Source organism: Felis catus, chromosome D3 (assembly GCF_018350175.1).
Source record: "Felis catus isolate Fca126 chromosome D3, F.catus_Fca126_mat1.0, whole genome shotgun sequence".
In the NCBI taxonomy this organism is placed as follows: domain Eukaryota; kingdom Metazoa; phylum Chordata; class Mammalia; order Carnivora; family Felidae; genus Felis; species Felis catus.
Genome location: NC_058379.1, coordinates 16,707,226 through 16,727,068, shown reverse-complemented (window position 1 = coordinate 16,727,068; position 19,843 = coordinate 16,707,226). Strand labels below are relative to the sequence as shown.

Genomic DNA, 19,843 nt, shown 5'->3' with positions numbered 1-19,843 from the left:
CAACATGAAGTCGTCTAGCTACTGGGAAGCACAATGATTTACTTACTGGATTAATTTTTTGACAATCCCATAGGACTCCTAGACCTTCACTCTTGTTAGCTACTTGTTCTCTGGTTTGTTTCTGGCAAAAACAAGTCTGTGGAACTATACTCTGGAGGCGGCTTGCAAGCAGCTGCTAACTGCCACGGGCTTCAGAATCCTGCCAGAGACCTCCCGTCTAAGACACACACTGCTATTCATTGTTAATTAAAACTGACAGAATTAGAACATGTAGGCAGACTACCTCTGTGTCCAGAAATAAACCCAATCAGCAGAGGAGAAATACCACTGCACATAAAGATGGAAAAAATCACGTTGGGGCTTTTTAACATTTCCAAATTAAAGTGGAAAGTACTTATAAGTCAGCCAGTGCATTTTCTAATCCCAATTTATAATTTAATGTCATAAGCACTTTGCCATGTGAGTCATATTAACACATAGTCACTTTAAATGGCTATATACCATTACGTCATATAGGTATACTATAATGCCCTTGTGTCAGACACAGACTGTTAGTAGCTTGTCCACTGTAATAAAATAATGTTATGATAAACACATTTTGGGATAGATCTTCGTGCACAAATATTTGGTCACCTATCATTGTTTCTTTTGAATGTATAGTAGGAATTACTGGGTCAAAGGAAATACAAATTTAAGGCTTTTGCTGCTTAGTCATATTTAGAAATTAGTAAGCAGCACCCGCACAGACATCATAAAGAAGCTAAAGAGTACAAAAAGGGATATGGTGAAAGATACATTCCATCCCAGAGACAACAAATATGACTTGCGATACCCTATGCATATGGACCACAGCATATGACCCTTATGATTAAATACAGTGGCAAAACATACAATTAAACAATTTCATTTCAACAATAGACCCTGGGAGACAACCCCCCCACACACTGTTCATGTAACTCACCACAGGAAGCTCACCACTTCCAGGTCATCCCTTGCCTCTTATCCCCTGGAAAATCATCTCCATGGGACTGCTGTCCTCTCATCAGTCTTCCACTCCCAATGCCCCCAAATTAGATAAGAGCTTGCGCTCACTCAACAAAATCCTCCACATCCTCAACCTTCTATTGTCCCACTATTATCCTAGCTGCCACTACCACTCTCTCTGATACTGCCCATCACAACTCCTGATTATCCTTCCAACACTGACCTCTCATTTCCTTGACCCCCCCCCCCCCCCAATTAGCTTGTCCTCTACTTCAGGAATCCAATCCCCATAGACATACCATCTGGAGCTGTGCCATCCTTTACAGCAACCACTACTAGCCAAATGTGGCCAATGCCACATCATGAAATACCATTTTAGCTATATTGGGTAAAAACATTAAAATTAATTTCACCATTTTCCTTTTTGAATGTGGCAACTAGAAAAAAAAATTTTTTTTTTTTTTAAACATTTATTCACTCCTGAAAGAGAGAGACAGAGTGCGAATGGGGAAGGGGCAGAGAGAGAGGGAGACACAGAATCCGACGCAGGCTCCAGGCTGTGAGCACGGAGCCCAATGCGGGGCTTGAACTCACGGACCACAAGATCATGACCTGAGCCGAAGTCAGCTGCTTAACCAACTGAGCCACCCAGGCGCCCCTAGAAAATTTTAAATTATATATGTGGCCTGCATTTCTACTGGACAGCACTGCTCTATAATCTAGACCATAAGGGTAACAACCACACATCTCCCACCATCATAATTTTGAGCACCCAACATTCAAGCAGGAACTCCCTCCTTTCCCAGCTTGTTCCCTTCAGTCCTGATTTCAACAATTCTTTACCCCTACTGGGATCTCCAAACCAGTGATCCAACCCATCTTTTCCATTTTCTTTCCTTACTTGACCTAAAGCCTATGGTCCACAACCCCTTTCTTTCTCTCTGTCATCTGTACTCACCTAGCAGAACCTTCCCCTAATTAATCTCTCTATGTATTTCCACACCAGCACCAGACAGTTACACACAAGAACACAACCACACCACACTGACCAGTCTCACTGAAGCAGCCCTACCACAACCCTGTTACCTTTCTGTACCCACTTAACTCCCAGTCACCCAGACAATGCCATTCTGCAAGGCTTCCAAGGCTCCCCTCTCAGCTCACCTTCCATATTTCAGAGACAATAAGAACAATCAGAAGAGAATCCCTATGTCCTCCTACCAGTACTCTGCCTTCTTCTGGTTACTGAGGATGAACTGGCAAAGCTCCTATTTAAGCCAACTCCTCCACTTGTACAGTAGGATCACAACTCCTCAAGGACTCAAGGACACTGTTACAGTAATTCTCGCCCTTTCCTCTGCATGCCTGCCCCCTAACAAGACAATCCCATTAGCAGAGATATGCTGTTTTCTTCTTTTGAATCTCTTTAACTTTAAAATCTCTCGACTTCAGGGGCGCCTGGGTGGCTCACTTGGTTGGGCTTCCGACTTCGGCTCAGGTCATGATCTTGTGGCTTATGAGTTCGAGCCCCGTGTCGGGCTCTGTGCTGACAGCTCAGAGCCTGTGGCCTGCCTCAGATTCTGTGTCTCCCTATCACTCTGTCCTAACCCACTCCCATTCTGTCTTAAAAAAAAAAAAAAAAAAAAATCCTCGACTTCACATTCCCTCAAGCTACTGCCTCACCTCTCCACTCCCCTTTATAGCAAAGCCCCTAAAAAGTACTGTCTGAACTTGATGTTTCTTCCTCCCATCCTTCCATTCTCTGAAGCTATCCTATCCGGTTTTTGTCCTCACCACTCCACCAAAGCAGCTCAAAGCCAACAGCCTATATTCACATGATCAAATCTACTAGTCCACTTTCAGTCTTAATCTTCTGCAGCCTATCAGTAGAGGGCAAAACTGACCACTTTCTCCAAATGGCTTTCAGTTCTCTTCCTCCCTTTTTGCTGGTGCCTCATGATCCTGACTCGGACCTCAGTCCTTGAATCTATTCCCTTTCTGCAGCACTTACTTAGTTCCATAGCTGCAAACACTAAATGTATGCAGATGGCTCTCTAGCCTGGGTCTCCTCCTTAAACTCCAGATTCCATTAACTGTCTATCTCTACTTAGAGATCTAGTAGGCATCTCCACACAAATAGCATATTTCCAAAATGAAGTTCTTTATCTCAACTCTCCTTCCCTCCCCACCACCCGCAAACTTTCTACTTCTCTTGAAATCTTCCCCACTTCAGCATACAGTACCTGAACTGAGCTCCCACTGAAAACATTTTTTTTCAAAGTCATTCATTTCTCTGCTCAGACCCCACAACTAACATATTAAACAATCCTGTTGGCTCTATCTTCAAACATCACCCCAATGTGTATGCCACTCACCACTATCACTGTTTCAAAGCTTCCATCACTCTCACCAGAAATATCTTAACAGCCTCCTAACTAGCCTCCTGGTTCCACTCTCTCCTTTAAAACTCCCAACTCAGATTACAGAACTTCCCTTCTTAAACCCCCAATAGCTTCCCATCTCTCTCAACCAAATCCAAAATCCCGCAAGGCCCAACACGATCTGACCCTTCTTGTCTGTTCTTTGGCTTCATTCTCTACTCCTCCACTCATGGTAGCCTACATGTTTGACCTCAAACAAACCAAAAGTATTACCACCTCTGGTTCCTTGCACTTGTGCACTTGTTATTCCTTCTCGCCAAGACATCCTCCTCAAAACTGTATGGTGTGCTCCCTTGCTTCGTTCAGAACTCTACTCAGAATTCACTTCCTCAGAATAAGTAGCCTTCCTTCGTCACCCTCCAAAACTGTACTCTTTGTTACTCTCTATCCCTTTAATTCTCTCAATCTACTTTTTGTTAATTCAATAAGCACTTACCTTTGGATTTATTATACAATCGACACCTGAACAATACAGGCATTAGCAGCACTGATCCCCTGGCGCAACTGAAAATACACGTATAACTTTTGACTCCCCAAAACACTTAACTGCTAATAACCTGTTGACTGGAAGCCTCACCAATAACAGTTAACACATATTTTATGTTATATATATTACAAAGTATATTTTTACAATAAAGCTGGAGAAAAGAAAATGTTATTTAAGAAAATTAAAAAAAAAGAAACACATTTATGACACTGTATTTATATTAAGAAAAAAAAGTCCACATAAGTGGCCCAATGCAGTTCAAACCTGTATTGTTCAAGGGTCAACTGTGTAATGGTCTATTTTCTCCGTAAACTAAAATATAAGTTACAATGTTCTACTCAGTATTGTATGCCAAACTCCCATGTGGTATTTGATGCACAGGAGAGGACAAAATTTTTGGTGAATGAATTCTTCCATGAGTACATTAAATCTGCTTTATTTTGTAATAGTTACATAGTACGGAACACTCAAACAGGAGGATAATTCATCTAACCAATGCCTTGTTAATTTAGGTTGTTTCCTAGATTCTGCAACTACAAACAATGCAACAGTGAACTCCTTTGTACAGAAGTCTTTATGTACTTCCAAAAGGATATCTAAGAAACTCCTAAAATCAGAGTACCTAGGACTAAGGATATAGCATCTTACAGTTTGCTATAGATACTACAGAGCAAATGTCATTAAAGTCATTGTATTAAACATTCAAGAGGCACCTCTAATTCAAGAGTGATAATAAAAGGTACCATCTATAGTATCTAGAGTACATTTATAGTATCTTGCTATAATTTCTCACAACCCATGATGATGATGTCTTCTTCCTCCAAAGAAATTTTCACAACTTTCAAGAGAAGAAAGGAGGCAAAGTTCCAAACCTAGTTAATCCTCAACTACTCAAGACTGCCTTGGTTATTTACTCTTTCACCTCTTTCTCCCCTCCTCCCCAACTACTGATAAACTGGGAGGCAGGGGAATCAGAGTTCATGCTTCTTGTGTTCTAGAAAGGACATTCCTAAATTCCATACCTCATCGCGTCTTCCACCATTAAAAGAAGAGCTAAAGACTTTGCTGCTGCCGCCGCCCCTCTGTGGAGGCATCTTGTTAAAAGTTTTGCTTTTCTGTGAATTGGAGCGACGGGACTGGTTGCTAAAATTTTCATTTTTGGGATAGGAAGGTTCACGTTTGCGATTAAAACGCTTGGATCCACTTGAGTTCTTTCCATCTGAAAGCAAGAAATGTAAAGAATTAGTTAAGAAATGACCCATAGGAGTGCCTGGGTGGCTCAGTCAGTTGAGCATCTGACTCGGCTCAGGTCATGATTTCACAATTTGTGAAATCAAGCTCCACATCGGGCTCTGTGCTAACAGGGTGGAGCCTGCTTGGGATTCCCTCTCCCCGGAAGGAAGGAAGGAAGGAAGGAAGGAAGGAAGGAAGGAAGGAAGGAAGGAAGGAAGGAAGGAAGGAAAGTGAAGGAAGGAAGGAAAGTGAAGGAAGGAAGGAAGGAAGGAAAGTGAAGGAAGGAAGGAAAGTGAAGGAAGGAAGGAAGGAAGGAAGGAAGGAAGGAAGGAAGGAAGGAAAGTGAAGGAAGGAAGGAAGGAAGGAAAGTGAAGGAAGGAAGGAAAGTGAAGGAAGGAAAGTGAAGGAAGGAAGGAAAGTGAAGGAAGGAAGGAAGGAAAGTGAAGGAAGGAAGGAAAGTGAAGGAAGGAAGGAAGGAAGGAAGGAAGGAAGGAAGGAAGGAAGGAAGGAAGGAAAGTGAAGGAAGGAAGGAAGGAAGGAAAGTGAAGGAAGGAAAGTGAAGGAAGGAAGGAAAGTGAAGGAAGGAAGGAAAGTGAAGGAAGGAAGGAAAGTGAAGGAAGGAAGGAAAGTGAAGGAAGGAAGGAAGGAAAGTGAAGGAAGGAAAGTGAAGGAAGGAAGGAAAGTGAAGGAAGGAAGGAAGGAAAGTGAAGGAAGGAAGGAAAGAAAGTGAAGGAAGGAAGGAAAGAAAGTGAAGGAAGGAAGGAAGGAAAGTGAAGGAAGGAAGGAAAGAAAGTGAAGGAAGGAAGGAAAGAAAGTGAAGGAAGGAAGGAAAGAAAGTGAAGGAAGGAAGGAAGGAAGGAAGGAAGGAAGGAAGGAAGGAAGGAAGGAAGGAAGGAAAGTGAAGGAAGGAAGGAAGGAAGGAAGGAAGGAAGGAAGGAAGGAAGGAAGGAAGGAAGGAAGGGAGGGAGGGAGGGAGGGAGGAAGGAAACAAACAAACAAACATAGGGGATCCTGGGTGGCTCAGTCAGAAGAGCATGTGACTCTTGATCTCGGGATCCTAAGTTCAAGCTACACATCGAGCCCAACGTGGGGCTCGAACCCACAAACCGCAAGATCATGACCTGAGCGGAAACTGGCTGCTTAACTTACTGAGGCAACCAGGTGCCCCTTACTTTTGTTTTTTAAATGATGAAGCCTAAACAGTCCCTCCTTCAGGAGGGATACAAATGCAGGTCAAACCACCCAAATAGTTCACAGTATCTCTCTTTTTTGCGCAACTTAACCACTGCTCTTATAAAAGTCCATTTAGATGAAATGATAGAAAAGGGAACAGCCTGAGGCACCTGGCTAGCTCTGTCTGTACAGCATGCAACTCTTGATCTGGGGGTCATGATTTCGATTTTTTAAAAAGAACAGCCTATCTGTACTAGGGGAAAATATTTCATCTGAAAGTAGGATAGAAGATATTACTCTCCGGGCGCATGGGTGGCTCAGTTAAGTGCCGACTCTCGGGTTCAGCTCAGGTAACGATCTCATGATTTCATGAATTCAAGCCTCACACTGGGCTCTGTGCTGACAGTATGGAGCCTGCTTGGGATTCTCTCTCTCCCCCTCCCCTGCTGACATTGTCTCTGACTCTCTCAAAAAACTAAATAAACTTAAAGAAATTTAAAAAAAAAATTCTCCAGGGGCGCCTGGATGGTGCAGTCGGTTAAGCGTCCGACTTCAGCCAGGTCACGATTTCGCGGTCCGTGAGTTCGAGCCCCGCGTCCGGCTCTGGGCTGATGGCTCGGAGCCTGGAGCCTGTTTCCGATTCTGTGTCTCCCTCTCTCTCTGCCCCTCCCCTGTTCATGCTCTGTCTCTCTCTGTCCCCAAAATAAATAAAAAACGTTGAAAAAAAAGTTAAAAAAAAAATTCTCCTTATTCTCCTTAAATTACTATAACACCGCTAGATTCTATAGAGCAACGCCTAGGCCTTAGCAGATATATTCAAGAGGCATAACAGCAAAGCAGTATTTACATATGTTCTAGAGGTCAAACTGAGAAGCCATTAAATTGACAAAAGAAGTTGAGCTCTAAGAGCATATTAGATCAGCATAAATTATGTCCTTTTAAAAAATATTTCTTGCTTTTTTTCCTCCAGTTGTAAGAACGTACGTTCGATTTTGAAATTTGGAAGAATAGGGGCGCCCGGGTGGCTCAGTTGGTTAAGCAGCCGACTTCGGCTCAGGTCATGATCTCGCAGTCTGTGAGTTCGAGCCCCGCATCGGGCTCTGTGCTGACAGCTCAGAGCCTGGAGCCTGTTTCAGATTCTGTGTCTCCCTCTCTCTGACCCTACCCGTTCATGCTCTGTCTCCCTCTGTCTCAAAAATAAATAAACATTAAAAAAAAAAAAATTTTTTTTTAATGAAATTTGGAAGAATAAATTTGCCACTAGGCATAGAATACCAACTTATAAACAGTGCATAATTTCCTTTTACTCTCTATTTTTGTATACTTGCCACGTCTCCCACAAAATGACAGACACACAGGATATACTGTCTTCTATTACTCCATGAGCATTTTCACACATTTCTACCTCTAGTCTTCAAAAGCATGATTAATGGCTGCACTGTCTACCATATACTTACAGTATAACATAACCAATCTCCACTGCTGTACATTTAGGTGGTTTCTAGTTTTTTGCTAGTTAGCCTCTTTATACAGACACCTGTATGATTATGTCAAATTCTCATTGTGAAATCAGCAGGTTAAGTATGATCAGCATTACCTTTTACACATCCTCAAGTTGCTTTCTAGAACCATTATACCTATTCATTTATATTCTAACAACACTGTAACAGAGAACATCTAGGTCACTGCAATGTTGACAAAATAGAGTTGAATACACTTTATTAAACTGAAAGGTCAAAATTATTTGTTTTAAATTTGACTTTCTCATGGGGCGCCTGGGTGGCGCAGTCGATTAAGCATCCGACTTCAGCCAGGTCACGATCTCGCGGTCTGTGAGTTCGAGCCCCGCGTCAGGCTCTGGGCTGATGGCTCAGAGCCTGGAGCCTGTTTCCGATTCTGTGTCTCCCTCTCTCTCTTCCCCTCCCCCGTTCATAATCTGTCTCTCTCTGTCCCAAAAATAAATAAAAAACGTTGAAAAAAAAAATTTAAATTTGACTTTCTCTGATGAGTACCAACAAATACTTTCCCAGTCTGCTAACCATTTGTATTTTGTGTAAAGAGCACTTGTTTGTATTCTTTGCCCATTTTTTCTATTCAGGTGCTGAACTACATAGATTATTTTGTCCCAAGTTGAACAAAGATTCCTGACCAGACACATCTAACATGTGCCAAAGTTTACTGGCTTAAAAAAAAAAAAAAATGGTAAAATGAAACCTATCTGAGAACCATATACACCTAAATAACTAAAGGTCCCCAAATTAGTCTTTGGACAAAAAAAAACTACTTTATCTTTCTTGTCCCTTTGCCCATTCCATGTTGTCTTTTTTTTTTCCTTAGAATAAAATTTATTTAAAAAAGATTTCCATCCTGTTTTAGATTTGTCTATTCACTCCATGTTGTTTTATTTCAATATGGAAATTTGACCAAATCAAATCTGCATACTAATTTAATGGCTTTAAGCAGAAACTTAGAATGAAAGTTGGGGGACTTTTAATGAAGAAACTGATTAGGCTTACTTTAAGAGGGTGATAGTTTACAAAGCCAAGAGGATTGTACCATGACCCTCAGAAACTACAAAGTTTCCCCACCCAAATATAGCTTAATCCTGCATGTTAAAAATATATAACTCAGGGCGCCTGGGTGGCTCAGTCGGTTGGGCGTCTGACTTCGGCTCAGGTCATGATCTCACATTCTGTGAGTTCAAGCCCCACATCGGGCTCTGTGCTGACAGCTCAGAGCCTGAAGCCTTCTTCGGATTCTGTGTCTCCCTCTCTCTCTGCCCCTCTCCTGCTTGTGCTGTCTCTCTGTCTCTCTCTCAAAAATAAACACTAAAAACAATTTAAAAAATAAAAAAAATACACACATAAATAATAAAAATATATAATTCACAGAAAAATAGAGAGACAAACCAAGAAACAGACTCTTAACTATAAAGAACAAACTCACAGCTACCAGAGGGGAGGTGGGTGAGGAGATGGGTGAAAGAACTGAAGGATTAAAGAGTACATTTATCATGATGAGCACTAAGTAATGTACAGAATTGTTGAATCACTATATTGTACACCTGAAACTACTATAACACTGTATGTTAACTATACGGAATTAAAATTAAAAACTTAATTAAAAAAAATTTTTTTAGGGGCACCTGGCTGGCTCAGTCAGTACAGCATGCGAGTCCTGTTCTCAGGGTCATGAGTGTCAGTCCCATGTTGGGTGTGGAGCCTACTAAAAAAAAAAACAAAAAAAACTTCTATGTGAGGATTGTTTTTAAAACTTTTTAACATTTCCATTATTAGGTTTCATAACCTAATGAAAATATTTTTTAATTTTTTTTTTTTTTTTAAATACTTGTTTTTGAGAGAGAGCAGGCAAGCTGGAGAGCAGAGAGAAGGGAGGACAGAGAATCCCAAGCAGGTTCCACGTTGACAGCAGAGAGCCTGATGCAGGGCTCAAACTCATGAACCTGAGATCATGACCTGAGCTGAAGTCTTGACACTCAACCGACTGAGCCACCCAGGTGACCTGGAAATAAATTTTCATTATGAAACACTGGGTATCACATCTGTTACTACGTCACAAAAAGGTCCATAATGTCCCCCCAGATATGTAAAAAAGGTCATTTATTAAGCTTTCTTTATATCAGATATCTTTCAATCAGCACTGACCATCACAAAGCATATTAGTACAACTGTTCTCAATAAAATTTATAAAATACACATATATAAACAAAACTCATAGAAACATGTCTGGAAAGGCAACACAGCAGTCTGTTAATGACCATTAATTAACTTTGGGAAATGGAGCTTCATTTTTACCTAATCGAGTGGTTCTCAATCCTGCCAGCTTGAATACCTCAAATGAGCTTTTAAGGGATTCCTATGCTCAGGCCTCACCCTCTAAGATTCTGACTTTTAAGTATACAAAAAGTTCTGTACACTTATTGTCTGGATAATTTTTAAAAGTATTAAATGTCAGGGCGCCTGGGTGGCTCAGTAAGTTGAGCGTCCAACTTCGGCTCAGGTCATGATCTCACAGTTCGTGGGTTAGAGCCCCGCATCAAGCTCTGGGCTGACCAGCTTGCTCAGAGCCTGGAGCCTGCTTTGGATTCTGTCTCTCTCTGCCCCTCCTTCTCTCTCTGCCCCTCTCCTGCTCACACTTTGTCTCACTCTGTTTCTCAAAAATAAATAAATGTAAAAAAAAAATTTTTTTTTAACTATTAAGTGCCTAGAAAAACTTATTTGTAGATGACTAGCTTATTTTATAGGAAGCTAAATAAATCCAAGGTGGTGTGTATCCTCAAAGAAAAAAAGAAAACGTGAGCTAACAAATCGAAGTCCAAATTTTGAAAGCAACCACTTCACCATGATTTGTCACCACCATGGGATAAATGAGAGGTATGCCATCCTCTCCAAACCTGACCAAACCACAATCCAGGAGACGAGCTAATAAGTCACGTGAGATGGCAGTAATGCCAACAGAGAACAGATGGTCAGAGAAACACTGCAAAGCTAGGTTTATTCCTCCCAGTTACCTTTAAATCCCAGTTAGGGAAAGTGACCAGAGTTTAATCTGAAACTAGAATTTAAGAACTATACTTTTACCTACTAATCCAGTTAGCAACAGCTATTGTCAAACACAGCACTCTGGTAACAGAAAGTGAAGCATCAGATCTCTTAGAAATTTTTTCCTACCTATGGAGTTAGTTGATAATAAGATTTCAAATAAACAGAAAATTCAGACGGATAGAGTCCAAGCTAACTTTACCATGAGAACAAATGAGGAGGCTTTATGAAAACAGGCATAAATGGAGAACACATTTTCCCCAAACCTCATTACCTAAGACTGTTTCAGATGATACTGCATTTGACTCTAATACTTTCAAGACAAGCACCTAATAGATTCCACAGATTTAGGTAGAGCCAGATTCTACACTTCAACGGCTGAGGAAAGTAAGCTGGCCCTCAGCAGGTGCAGTTTTCATTTCTTCATTTATTACCACACACACAAGGAAACAGTTTCATCATGCTTACAGAAATGCTCTCTGATGGACAGTGAACTGCCCATTTCTAAAACAGATTACAACAACCGACCACATATGGATCTACAATTTTAGTTATTAAAATCAACCCCCTCGGGGCACCTGGGTGGCTCAGTCGGTTGGGCGTCTGACTTCGGCTCAGGTCATGATCTCACATTCTGTGGGTTCGAGCCCCATGTCAGGCTCTGTGCTGACAGCTCAGAGCCTGGAGCCTGCTTCGGCTTCTGTGTCTCCTTCTCTTTCTGCCTCTCCCCTGCTCATGCTCTGTCTCTGTCTCTCAAAAATATATAAACGTTAAAAAAATTTTTTTTTGTTTTAAATACAAAAAAAAATTAAAAAAAAATTTTTTAACGTTTATTTATTTTTGAAGGAGAACAGAGCATGAGTGGGGGAGGGGCAGAGAGAGAGGGAGGCACAGAATCCGAAGGAAGCTCCAGGCTCTGAGCTGTCAGCACAGAGCCCGAAACGGGGCTCGAACCCACATACTGTGAGATCATGACCTGAGCCGAAGTCGGACGCTCAACCGACTGAGCCACCCAGGTGCACCCCCCCCAAATTTTTTTTTAAATCAACTCCCTCATCTTGTCTTCCACTTGCCTAATGGTATGAAGTTACAGAATTTAAAGTGAGAGGCTGGCTCTTATCTCTAGACCCAGGCAACAGGCAACTAAAGATTGAAAGTACAGACAGGCCTGTGACCGAGAGATAAAATTCAGAGTACTGTTTTGGGGATGGCTTGTAGATAACTTGCCAGCATACACATGTGAATAACATGGGGGTGGAATCTGTCCTCCTTTCTCTAAAAGGAGATAGCAATAAGATGATCTGCTTCAGATTTTAAAAAGCAGACAAAAAAGTCAAGTTCCTAGGAGAAACATTCTCGGTTTCAAGTTTTAGTTTCCAAGTGGTGGTTCTTAATCCTGGCTGCACAAAAAAAATCACTGGCAGAGACTTTTAAAACTATGGTTGCCAGGGCCCAAGAACCCAACCCAGATTGAAAGAATCAGAAAGAATCCTTAAGGAAGAGCTCCATACATCTCCATTTTTAAAAAAGATCCTCAGGAGGGGCACTTAGGTGGCTCAGTCAGTTAAGCATCTGACTCCATCTCAGCTCAGGTCTTGATCTCAGGGTCATGAGTTCAAGCCTGGCATTGGGCTCCACACTGGGAGTGGAGCCTACTTAAAAAAAAAAAAAAAAAAGTTCCTCAGGAGATTCTAATGCACAGCCAGAGCTGAGAACAACTGCCCGAGAACTACTGTCAAGATACATTCCAAAATGGACAAGACCACTAGTTAAATGGCTCAAATCCAGAACTCAGGATCCCAGAGTCAACAAGAGACTTGAAAACTTACTCCAGTGTCTCAGTTCTTCCACATTTCCCTAACAGAAAGGTCTCTACGAAATAACAGTAAATATATCTCAATGTCTTCCCTCCATTACCAAATTACAGACCATAAATTTTCCACTTCAATAATTTGGCATCATCAACATTTCTAGCTCTAGTTCTAACAGGTGGCACAACCTAGGTCAGAATACCAACCAGGAAGTTTCTGCTGCTGATTCATGCTGTAATCACAAGCAAGTTGCTTACCCATCATTCAGAGTGGTTGACAAGCACCTCTGGAGGGGCAACATATGGCCTTACTATAGAAACAACTGACAACAAATTGAATTCAGCTGAAATTAGTAATTCTGAGTGAAAGGAAGAAGGAAGTGGTATCAAGAATGACACGTGCCAAGTTACCTGTCTGCTAAGTTAATTTATACAAAGGGTAACTTATAAATATTGCCTAGGACTTCTTAAGAATTCACTTGAACCAATCACTCTAACCCCTTTAAAGCCTGGGTTTTCTTGTCTGTGAAATCGGGCTTATCTCTAGGGTGCCTCATTGGGTCATGAAGATTAAGAAAAAACTGTAAAATGCCTACCACAGTGGTTGGCACAAAGCTGCCATTATTATTTGGAAGCCTATTATTAATAAATCTAAATCATTCCTGTCAAAGAGCACCCACCAGACTCCCAACAAAGCCATATAAACCAAGGACTCCAGCCAACAGGCCCGGAAATTCTTGCAACTTCTCTAAGTGGTTTTTATTAAAGGCTTCAAGTCACCTCAATTTTCAAAGCCATCAAAACCTCCAGGTCCATTTACAGCCCAGAAGCATTCTTCAAGGCAGATTACCACTAGTAACCTGGCTCCTGGTACCGGAATAAGAGGAAGTGTGTCAGGACAGCGCTTCATATCACCAACCTCAAAATAACTGCTTCATAATACCTGACCTTCCCTTAACCTCCATGGTAGTACCATCCCCCACCCAGAGGAATGGGGCAAGAGCTTGGTTCTGGGCCAGGGTCCATTGTTTGTCCATAAACAGCCTACTCTCTTGCCTCTTATTACTTTCTTTGCTCTTTCTAAATGACTTTCCCTAAACCCAAACACACCTTTCTCCTCTGGATTATATTCCGGGCTATTCACTGTAAATGTTCTTAGAACTGCATCTTAGCCCTACTGGAACAAAGCTAGAGGAAAATATCCAAGGAAAGGAATGTTATGTGAATGTCTGAAGCAATTAGCCAAGGCAAAGGAACTGCGGTATGCCACTCTGGCCAAAAAGATCAATTAAATCCCAGGAGCCAAATTCACCTATTTCCTGTGTGCATGAAGAGGAAACTTAAGCCAACTGCAGGAACAAAGACTCAAGTATATTAAACATGTAGATAGGAAGCAAATAACCATTTATGACATGCAGTTTAGAAAATAGAACAGATTTTTTTTTTCATATGTGAGGTAGGGTGAGAGGAAAGGGAAATTAAATATTTAAAATCTGAGCAACCCTTGTTCTTGTTACTTTCACAAAAGAAAGTTGTCTTTTCACCTTACCCTCCATTTCCTTTCAACTCAGTCCTTTCAACAACTTCCAGCAAAATCAAGTATGAAGTATTGAGTCAGCTTTTGAAATACTACAGAAACCTTTTATGGAATTATGCTGAATTTGAGTCCACTGTTTTGCTAGAACAACGATCTAGAATCACTATATAAGAGGTCCTGAATGATATCTGTCATGGCAGCATTGATCTTTGCTGTAATGTTAAGGTAGCATATGCTAACCCTCAGTTCAACCTTAAAAGCCAATATCCAGAGTTTCCTAAACTATTTTCAATCTCTACCCACTCTGCCTTTGATTTGTTCTTAAATGCATGGCGTGGATTATGGCTAATGAACTTTTTATTTAGCTACAAACCTATCCTTCCTTTTCGCTAAGGAAACATACATAGCAGTAGCCAGAAAGGCAGACACTGGCAATGGCAAGCTTTCTAACAAACATATTAAAAACTACTGTTACCAGAGGCACCCTGTGTATTTTACAAAACCTAGCAAAAATCCTTTATAAGAGCTTTTATTTCCTTTCTCAGAAGCTTTCAATTAAGAAGGTAAACAAATGCTTTTAAGAGTATTTTATAGTATTTAACTGTTTAAAAAAATCACTTTAGTCAGAATGAACCCAACAATAAGTATTCTATACAAGTCTATCTGAAACCTTAACACTGACAAATATTTTCTTGGTCAAATTACAACAGAATTCTATATCATCCTGTTGGATAATCAGAGTTAGGTCTACTAATCAACATTCAAAGGACAAAATGAGTAAATGCCTTAAATACCTCAGTTTCCTTGTTTGGATTGTCACCAACTTTCACTACTGCCTCATTACAGAATAAACTGAAGGCATTTATTGCAACAGACTCATGATTGCATGTTAGTGGCTTAAACAGGAGCCCCAGAAAAACTACTTGAGAATTCAGATAGCTAGAAAATCACAATCTTTAACTTTACAACTGGGAATTGAGTGCAAAAGTAAACTTCTTTATCAACTACACTGAGAACTATTCAGACTACACTAAACCAGTAGTTCCAACACTAGCCAAGAGGCCTGGCTACCCTCTCTCTCTAGAGGGATCTGTGATAAAGCTACACGTGTACAAAACCCCAAAATTAATCTACATAATACTGCCTGAAAGTCCACACTAATCCCTGCTTAGGTATTTAAAGCATTCGTTTATTATCGAGACACCTGGCCTCCACCCGGAATTCTATAAGCAATTTCTAGAAGTCCTCAGCATACCAAGTAAACAAGTTTGCTCTCCAGTAGATCAGCTCTGAACTCAAGTCAGCCTTACAGTTTTTTTTAATCTTAAAAAGTTTTAAACTGGAACTCTACATCTGGGACTCCAAATGTTCCCCTGTCTACCACATATCCCCACTCCCACCGAAAACATCTTCCTATTACTGCTAATAACATTATAGCATGAAATAGCAGAGACTAGTACACGGACTTTGAAGTAACATGGAGAACATTCCACTCGACTCTGCCAACTCCTAAACTCTTGGCTTCTCAGCTTTTTCCTTCTTTAGAGATGAACAATTCCACTTCGCTGGACAGGTTAATAACTGGAGTATGGATAAGAGATGTACAAACCTAAGCCAGTACCTGGCACATGGTGAGCCCTCAATAAATGGTAACTATTATCATGACGGTCATAATTTAATAATGAGAGGCAGGACTACAAAAATGACAAAATCTTCCCTGTAAAAGGACACACTCTAGTGTGTTAGCACTAGAGTGTTAGCACTCCACTAACACAAGGAAATAGGCATGATGTGTGTTTGGTGCATAATAGCTGTCAGATACTCTTCCAAGCTCTTAGCTCGTTTGTTTTCTGAGATAATTTACTTAATTCTGATTATCTCCACCTTTACAAAAAAGGAAATTCAGACACTCAAGGTCTGGCAAATCTAAAAAAACTGAATCACAGCTACTGCTCGTAACCACAACTCCACACTGAACCAAACCATTCAAGGATGACTCCTCTTCAACAGAGGGATGGATCTTGGGCCAGATTATTAAACATGAAATTTGAGTTTCAAAAGTCCTTGGGCCCCACCCTCCCCTGTTTAAACTTGAACACTATCCAAGGCTAATTCAACATTAAAGGGTAAAACAACTTAGTGGTTTAGGAGTGTGGACTGGTGAGTCAGACAAAGCAGGTTTTAAGTAAGGCCTGCTGTGAGGCACATACTAGCTGGGTGACCTTACCTTTTGTGAACCTCAGTTTCCTCATCCGCAAAATGGGGATAAAAGTAGCACTTAGTTCACCAATCTCTTCCGAGTAGTAAAGCAAGGATAATGCAAGGATTCACATAAACCACGCTGTACAGTATTCTTAGTGTTAATTTTGAAATAATGGGAGCTATAGGAAACGGGAGTAAGGGAAGAACGACAGTGGAAAGCGGAGCTGTACCTGGGTGACCCAGACACCAGAGCGAGGATCCTCCCCAGCCTTCGGGACAGTCACCCCCCACCCCCCGCCCACCGCCCTGGGAGCCCGCCCTTACCACTCTTGGGTTTAGACTCGCCGGCCGGCCCCGCCGAGGCGGAGCGGGGCGGCTGTTGCCCTTTGCTGCTGCCCGAAGAGGCGGAGGAGCTGCTGGAGCCGCTGTTCTTGTCCATGTCGGAAGCGGTGGCGGCGGCGTTGGGGGAGCTCTGCGGCATCAACGGGGGCCTCGGCGGCGGCGGCGGTCGGAGCGGAGCGGGCGCGGCGGGGACCCAGGCTCATGGCGTTCGGGGCCGGCGGGGGTCGGCGGCGGCAGCGGTTCTCGGCCTTCATGGCGACATTTTTCCCTGTTTCCTTCCTCGGCTTCTCAAACTGGAAAGAGAAGCAGCGGGCGGGGCTGTCGAGCCCGGCGGCAGCGGCGGCAGTGACAGAGAAGGAGGAGGCCGGGGCTCGGAGGTCCGGGCCGGGCCTGGCGGGGCGGAGGCTACGGGGGAAGGGGAGTCGAGGGAAGGTGTGCGAGCCCCGCCGGCCGGCCGGACACGCTCTCCCGCCGCGGGGCAGGGGAGAGGGCTGGCTGTCTTGGTGTCGGGGACCGGTGTCTCCGACACAGCGACCGACACTCGCCTCTGGGCCGAGGCCGAGGTGCTCCGGGAATGGCGACGAGTCGCCAAACAGCATCTCGAAGAACCCGGATGGACTATATATATAATGGCGATGTGGGAGTGAAGCCCTCTGGGAAATGTAGTTTTCTGTCTACATCCGGGTCCGGGCCCAGGGATTCCACCCCCTCCCCCCCCCCCCCCCCGAAAAGATGATGGGACTTGTAGTTCAGGTTTTAGCTTTAGAACGCTAAGAATGTGTATAATAATATGCAGTACTAATAACGAATCCAAACATTGGAATACCTGTGAAATCCTTTTATTTACTCATTTAATTTGTAGTTTTTATTCTAGTATTAATATCAATTTATTCATGGTCCTTATTTTACCTAATAATAATAATAATAATGACAAAACCTTACATGTAATATCATTTTACAACACTTCATACAAAATTTCATTTCACTGTTAACAAGTCATTTATTAATATAAGTCATTGTTAATATTACATTTCATTGTTAATAACATTATGAGTGCTTGTCATTAACAGGCATTGCACTGTGGGTTATATGAATCATCACACTTAATCCTCACATTAACGCAAATATAAAGACAAGGAAACTAGCTTAAAAAGCTTCCATCGATTACCCACGATCACACGGCTAATAAATGATGTTCTCAACTACCTATGAGATAAGCGGTTCTCTATTTTACAGATATGGACACTGCGACTTAGAAATCTTGTCACATCCATCTGTACTTTGGAAAATTATAAATGATTCCTTCCAACCATAGCAGTGAGATTCGAAGGATCACATACAAACATCATTAAAGAGATGAACAAATAATTTTTCAGACTAACCTCAACTAGTTAGAAACCTATTATACGCCCGGCACTGTGCTGAGCACAAGGAATGCCAAAATATATTCATGTTGAGGTCTTTAATATATTCACAGTTTCCTAAGTGAATTAAGCAAATAAGAAACTACAGTGGCTAGGCCAGTGCTCATCAAGGGCAAGGCCATGTTCAGTTCGCACCCAAATATCATGAAGCCGAATGGCTATGGATGAGTCCAGCACCTTCGAGGCTCTATTTGAGCTGCAGATGAACACGTGTTCAAGGCCCAGCTAAGGGAGCCAAATGTAACAACAGCCAAGAAAACTTAAGTTAGTGGTGGTCAGAAAGCTATTATAATCTTTGTTTGCATTCCTCAACTTAAATCTTTCCAGAAAATCCAAGTCCAGCTAGTAAGTAAACTGGAGAAAAAGTTCAGTGGGAAGTATGATATCTTTATTGCCCAGAGTTGCCTGAGCCAACTCAAAAAACACTGTACAAAAAATAAGCAAGCATTCCACACTCTGGCAGCTGTGCACGATGCAATCCTGGAGAGCTTAGTCTTCCCAAGTAAAATTGTGCACAAGAGAGTCCACATGAAACTGGATGGCAGCCAGCTCATAAAGGTTCATTTGGATAAAGCATAGCAGAACAATGTGGAACACAAAGGTAAAACTTTTCCTGTCTATAACAAGCTCACTGGCAAGGATGTTAATTTTGAATTCCCTGAGTTTCACTTGTAAACAAAACTAACTGAAAAACATATCATTCACAGAAAGCAAGCAAGCAAGCCAGCCAGCAAACTACAATGGAAAATGGTAGTAAGAGCTATAATAGGGGCACCTGGGTGGCTTAGTGGGTTAAGCGTCTGACTTTGGCTTAGGTCATGATCTCATGGTTTGTGAGCCCCGCATCATCAGGCTAACAGTGCCTGCCTGGGATTCTCTCTCTCCCTCTCTCTGCCCCTCCCCAAATTGCACATGCACGCATGCGCATGCTCTCTCTCTCTAAATAAATAAATAAACTGAAGAAAAAAACCCTCTAATTCCTTTAAAAAAGAAAAGAGCTATAGTAAAGTTAATACAAAATGCTGACTGTAGCAAAGGCTCCAAGGAGAGACGTACAAAGAGGTGAGGGCAGGTAGAAGAAGGCTTCCCAGAGAGGTGTCACTTGAGCTGAGCATGGAAGGATGAGTGGAATTTCAGCAGTCATATATGAACAAATAAATAGACAAAATCCTGGGATTCCCCTAATTGGATCCTTTTTGGCTCCTTATTTATCATCACATGTGACACAAAACATTAGTAAGTACTGTATATATAAATCAATTTCTTGAAATTAAGTTTTAACTGAAATTAAGAAAATTAGGTACTGATCTCATATTTTTAAATTTTCTTAAAATGCTTGTCTTGCCTCACTCTTTGCAGTTTTTTCCCCACAAATCATATTGAAATGAGAGAACAGGTACATAATGTTGGTCTGAAAACTTACTTTGATGTCTAGAAGGAACAGTCCCAAATCCTGAGCTCCATCCTTATATATGACTAGATAAGGAAGATATACTACGGGTCCTTGATGAATTTTTATTTCCTTTAACAACAATGTGAGAACTCTGATTACATGGATGAATCATTCCTTCTATCACTCTTAAAAATAAAAGAGAGGGAAAGAGGAAAAGCCTGTGCAGTTCTTCCAAAAGAAAGCAGTGGGTGTCCA

At 41.7% G+C, this 19,843-nt stretch overlaps 1 protein-coding gene and 1 pseudogene across 3 annotated transcripts in view; one reads left to right on the top strand and one right to left on the bottom strand.

The window, feature by feature from the left end:
- The window catches only part of RNF10 (ring finger protein 10), a 35,918-nt gene extending 18,530 nt beyond the window's left edge, over positions 1–17,388 (bottom strand). For 2 of the 3 annotated variants that reach the window (XM_023241489.2, XM_023241490.2), the window contains exons 1-2: positions 16,754–17,388; positions 4,935–5,131 (exon numbers count right to left, since the gene is read on the bottom strand). In XM_023241489.2, coding sequence (XP_023097257.1) covers positions 4,935–5,131; positions 16,754–16,910 — 354 coding nt within the window. In that variant the 5' untranslated portion in view covers positions 16,911–17,388. The remainder of the gene's footprint in view (positions 1–4,934; positions 5,132–16,753) is intronic. The other variant, XM_003994750.5, reaches the window with a different exon arrangement.
- Positions 17,389–17,527: 139 nt separating this feature from the next.
- Positions 17,528–19,101, top strand: LOC101081678 (annotated as a pseudogene).
- Positions 19,102–19,843: the final 742 nt, after the last annotated feature.